This window comes from Epargyreus clarus, unplaced genomic scaffold (genome assembly GCF_041222505.1).
Source record: "Epargyreus clarus isolate Ecla_fem2 unplaced genomic scaffold, WU_Ecla_fem_2.2 ptg000017l, whole genome shotgun sequence".
NCBI lineage: Eukaryota > Metazoa > Arthropoda > Insecta > Lepidoptera > Hesperiidae > Epargyreus > Epargyreus clarus.
Window position 1 is genome coordinate 2,804,446 of NW_027332225.1, and position 6,000 is coordinate 2,810,445.

Sequence of the window (6,000 nt, forward strand, 5' to 3'; positions counted from 1 at the left end):
GGATACTACATTATATATCGCTTTGAATATTGATAACACAATTATAAGGAAACCGGCTTACATTTTATGTCTAAAATACGTCCACGTTTAGATATTTCTACATTTTAATAAAACACGCAAACTTACCGATAGTTAACATCAGTGGCTTCAAAAACGAACACAGAACCATACATTCCCGCCAAATAAATAGGAAACAGAAGCAAAGCATAGTTGATGATGTTATATCTTCCAAACGGTCCCAATTCCTTCAAAATTGCGTCCAGGCCTATATCCTTGCCCATTTCTAGTCACAATCAGTTATAAATCTACACTACACAACAAAAACTTTCAAGAAAACATCGCGAAAGCTTTCGCTTTCAACGTGGTTGCGAATTTGACGCTAATCTTCGGTTTGGGTGACGTCACACACGCATGCGCGCGAAACCAAATTATAATGGGATTTACGTCAAAATGTACACATTGATCTTATTTGATTTAACGTTTTAAAAATTAAGCGCGCGTACTGAAGAGACGTCTACGTATGAATGCACGGGCATAAAAATAAACAAGAACGACTGGGTAACATTTTGTACGACCGTTAGATAAGGACAGCAACAATTTTACCATAACTTTACTCGTAATTGTAATGGGGAGAAAGAGACAAGTATAATTTTCTCTATGTTGCTTATGTTTGTTGCAGTGATTTTGAATGAACTACCAGGGAATAAGAAATGATAAGTTTGTAGGAAGGGTCAAGTTATCGCTTTCATGCTATTGTTATGGTTCAATTGATTATGCAATGTTTGATACACGTTACGTGTAAAAAGGCTTATTTTTAGATTAGGCGAGTGGTGTTAGGTTATTTAAAACGTGGCTATTTCATCAGTACTTTAGATAATAAATGAAATATGTAACAGGTAAATACTTTAAAAATTCGAAGAAATATTTAATTATTTGAAAATTTGTAACAAATAATATTATTTGCATTTAAAAAAAGTAAACAAAAGGTATTTAAAATTTTGTATGGTACATAATAATATTTATTTGTATGGCCACAGATTTATAATAATTTATCTACGTTTTTTCCAGCAGCGCCAATCAATTTATTAATCTATATATTAAAGCAAAGAATTTTTCATTAAAACATGTAAAACAGCTTGATTTTTATACAATGACAGGACTTGGGTAAAATTTGGGGCATCTGGTAAAAAAAAAAAAAAAACTTTGAGAAGCGCATGAAACATTTAACTACTACCACATTAAGTATATCATTATTTTCATTTAAATTTCGAATATAAAGTTACTATTATGCTATACATTATTTATTAGTGCGTAAAGCGAATCATAGAAAAATCTATTACTAAACTTGCTTTATTATTCCAAAACTAATCCAACTTTTACATTTGCAGCAAACAACTCAAATAAACGCTGGCCACCTCGGAGTGGCCATAATAGCACTATTACGGTAATGCCCACTTCAACTTCAAATTGTGTAGTAATGGTCACGTGCATCTACGTGAGAAAAATCCTAACTAACACTGAAGTGTGATCAAATCACTCTATGAAAAGAATCGTAAAAATGTTACCTGAAAATCGCCAATTTAAGAGCTTTAAGTGTAACTACATAATAGTGAATACTGAATAATATTTAATAGCAAATGCGCGTTCTGCGTTTTGCTATTGTATTTTTGTTAGGCGTTTAATTTAAAATATTATTATGTATTGTGTGTTAGTGTGTATTGTGTTCCGTTAATTTCAGTAGTGTTGCATAATTTAATCCAATTATTTGAATGTAGCTTACACATTTGGCTTAAATAGTAAAGTAAATAATGAGCGCAATTAGTAGATACAATTATTTTAGTCAAAATAAGTAAAATTTATATTTATTTGTTTGTGATTGCAAAGAAATTCACTTTTCTGTTTATTTGTGAGATACTAAAACCTGTTTTCTATTTTAATGTCTATCTATTACTGCGATATCTTTATGTGAACATATAAGTAGTTGAAATATAATAATATTTAGAACCTCCTCTTTTTTATAAAGTCGATTTAAATTCATAGAGGTACTAATACCTCGTTATTAATAAATATTATGCAAAACACCCGTGTCGAGTTTATGAAGAATCTGACTAAATATAATAATCGTAATATTACGTTTTAGCTATTTCAATTAACGTAAATAGAATCAAAATAGGTCGCACTATTGATTCAGTGTGTATTCTAATTTGGTTACTAGGTATTTGTGTCAAGGTCTAGACTATTTCTAACAGGAATAGTAGATTCGCAGAGATCATTATGGTTTCAGAAAGCTACTAAGGTATCTATTACCTACAAACGATTGGATAATACTTCCAGCAAATGCATTAGGAGACAAATATGAATTTCTTAACAATTATAATATATGATGTGTTCTTAAATGTTATGATTTTTTTTTAAATAGTTTAAAGTTTAAGATTCCAATAATAATAATACCATTGGAATCATGAGATTATGTAAGATTATAATTTAATTCGTAGACATCTAAAATATTTTGATTATCGATAATCAGCCATCTTGAACGAATGAAGATTTGAAAGGTGGTAAACCCAGCACGATTCCACAGGGAATTTACCACCATCACGCCTATTTGTTGCGTGAGGCAAGTCTGCGTTTTGGTGGAAGTGTGAATGCTCGTTAACTTCCATATTAGACGACCGTCTTAGTCCTCAAAAGGGTAACACATCCGTCATTGGCTTCAGGTAGAGCCTGAGTTCTTTAAGGAATTAGTTACAGATGTCCATGCGCCATGTTATCTGTACCCTTACCATGAGAGTTTACGTTTCGACAAGTATGACTGTTTTGGTATTTGTTTACGTATTGGCCCATACAATTTCAAACTACTGACACAATCAGCTAGGGGCGCTGATTGGAAATTGTATGGGCAAATACGTAAAGAAATACCAAAACAGTCATATTTGTCAAAATGTAAAAACTCATGGTAAGGGTACAGGTGAACTGCATCCCCGTTTTAGTCAGCAAGTTTAGTTAGTTAGTTAATAAGGAAAGTGTTTATCAAACGTACATAAAAGTTTTAGAACTCTACTAATAATTAAGTTTTATTATCAAAAATGGAGAAAAAATGTTAATTTATGGGGATTTAGTAATGTTTATAGTTATCAAGTAGAATTTATATGTTATTTATCAAAATACTCATCAGTAAATGTAGTATATGTAGGTAGTTTTCATGTAGAGTATACTTTTTATCAAAATAGGTACAAATATAGAGTTCACATGCATATTTTCCTAAGTTTTATATGATCTTTCACCTATGGAACCTGTGGAACCCCTTACTAGTGGACAGTAAATCAGTGAAGTGGCCATAATGCTAGCGTCTTTTATAATTTATCTAATATCTAAATATATATAACTCAAAGGTGACTGACTGACATAGTGATCTATCAGCGCACAGCCAAAACCACTGGACGGATCGGGCTGAAATTTGGCATGCAGGTAGATGTTATGACGTAGGCATCCGCTAAGAAAGGATTTTGATCAATTCTACCCCCAAGAGGATAAAATAGGGGATGAAAATATAACATCGTAACGCGAGCTAAGCCGCGGGCAAAAGCTCGTCTAAGTATATTTTTCGTACAGTTGAAATTTTTCATAATGCAGCTTAACATGTGATCTAAATATATTTTTTTATTTAAATTCCTCTATCAGTCTCTCAAATATCGAGTGGCTATTAACTTGTCATGTTTAACCATTTCCTCTAAGCATTTTTTGTGTAAAACGTACTTCAATTTCAATAGCAATCTCAGGTAGTGACCAACAATAGCGCTGACAGATAATCTAGTTGCGCACAATAGCGGGGATGAGGGCGCGATAAGGGAATTGAGTTATTTTATTAAGAAGTTACTCACCTACCGCTAGTAATATAATGTTATAATGTTAATGGAGGATTTACTACAAGTATACTCCTTTGGTGTTGCAAATGTCCATAGGCGACGGTGACTGCTTTCCATCAGGCAGCCCGTCTGCCTTATCGTTAGGTTACATATAAAAAAAAAAGTATTATACGAAATTTTATCTTTCAGTGTTTCTTATTCCGTAGCAAAAATATTAATGACGCGTTGAATTAAGTCTGCTTTTATTTTTATACTAGAAAATTAAATAAAAAAGATTTTTTTCATTATGGTAATTGGGTCATAGACATAAATACTTGCGCATGACTTTGTATAGTTTTCGTTTATATATAATGCCTAACTTGTGATTTCTCCTGTAACAAAATTCTTCTGTGGATCTGTAATTTCTAGAGTGTCTATTATTCTGTCATATTTGAACCAATTGCTTTATTTTTGTGTAAAACCTACTTCAATTTCAATAGCAATCTCAGGTAGTGACCAACAATAGCGCTGACAGATAATCTAGTTGCGCACAATAGCGAGGACGAGGGTGCGATAAGGGAACTGAGTTATTTTATTAAGAAGTTACCCACCTACCGTTAGTCGTATCCAAAAGTTTATCTTAAAGTGTGTCTTATTTTGTACCTATATTATTATTGGTATGTTGTGTTAACTTTGCGCTTTTTTCTGTTACAATTTTAATTGTAATTTCCATTAATTGAATGCTTTGTTAGTAACATGTTTCTACATTATGTACACTTATGTTATAAAGCATGATTATACACACAAAGACATTCACAAAACCCGGAATACAAATATGTATGATCACCACTAAGATAAACGTATGGGCCCAATCTGATAGACTGTTTGATCTTCATTATTTTTACAACTAAATAGTGAATAGTCATTCCGCTTTTGTGCCAATTATTTCCATCCATAATCATTACAGTGTCTATTATTGTTATTATTTTAACTAATTCCTTATAAGTAAGTATTTTACTGTACTTCAATTTAACAGCAATCTCAGGTAGTGACCAACAATAGCGCTGACAGATAATCTAGTTGCGCACAATAGCGGGACGAGGGTGCGATAAGGGAACTGAGTTATTTTATTAAGAAGTTACTCACCTACCACTAGGAAGTACATTGTTATAATCTGAACGGAGGACTTAATAAGGAAGATAAGTTGTATACGAAATTTTATCTTGGAGTGTGTTTTAATTTATAGCTAAATGGTTATTTAAAAGTTTTGTTAAAACTATCGTAAATAAGACTATCATAAGACAACTCATTTATTTCCTTTATTTTAAAACAACATTAGACAAAACTCAACATTTAAATTCACATTTGGTCAAGTATTTTAGGGAATAATCATAATTGAGAAACATAGTTCAACCAAACTGCAAATATTATGAAACTTAATAAAACTTATAGTTGGGGAGCCCAAGAGGGGATTTCGGATGTGTTTAGAGCGCGTCAGACTAAGATATGGGAGATAACTTACACCCTGTAGAGTATCCTAAGCCATAAATGAGCTTTCTATGTCGGGGGGTTTGCAGAATCAAAAAAATCGATCACTGGACATGCTCAAGCGTGGTCAATTTTCTTTTTAATATAAAGGAAATAATGCTAGAAAACGGAAAACATCATAATCTGCCAATTACCATACGTCGAAGTAGCGAAAAAAGTCATTTTGAAAAAAAAAAACATCCTGTATTATTATGATATCTGATAGTGTCACTTATTAGCATGAATCCCTGGGAAGTATTGATGCATCACAAAGTAAAGGAAAAGGCTAAATTTTAGGAAAATACATTATTCTTCATACGTTCTCATAAAAAAATTTTTCAAATCGTCAGAATAAAAAAAGCCCCCGCTGAATCAAAAAATATCATATAACCTTTTCTTAATTCTAACGTCTAATCTACACAATCGTATAGGTCCCAATGACGCTCGAGTTTCTACACATTTAGCATCCTGGGCTCCCCTACTATTATAGGAACTAACGGAGATCACTTGATAACACTCAAAATTTATATCGGAGAACGGAAGTATACAGTAACTCGCCAGATAACAAGCTTAGAAGTTCTCAGAAAACGAAATAGTCTTGTTAGAAGTTCCAGTCGAACCAACGACC

The 6,000-nt window shown here is 32.3% G+C and overlaps 1 protein-coding gene across 1 annotated transcript in view; it reads right to left on the bottom strand.

Annotated features, from left to right (window-relative positions):
* Nucleotides 1-535, bottom strand: part of LOC140748989 (organic cation transporter protein) — a 30,511-nt gene extending 29,976 nt beyond the window's left edge. The window contains exon 1 of the mRNA XM_073081987.1: nt 127-535. Within this exon, the coding sequence (XP_072938088.1) occupies nt 127-281 (155 nt within the window). The 5' untranslated portion in view covers nt 282-535. The remainder of the gene's footprint in view (nt 1-126) is intronic.
* Between the last annotated feature and the right edge of the window lie 5,465 nt (nt 536-6,000).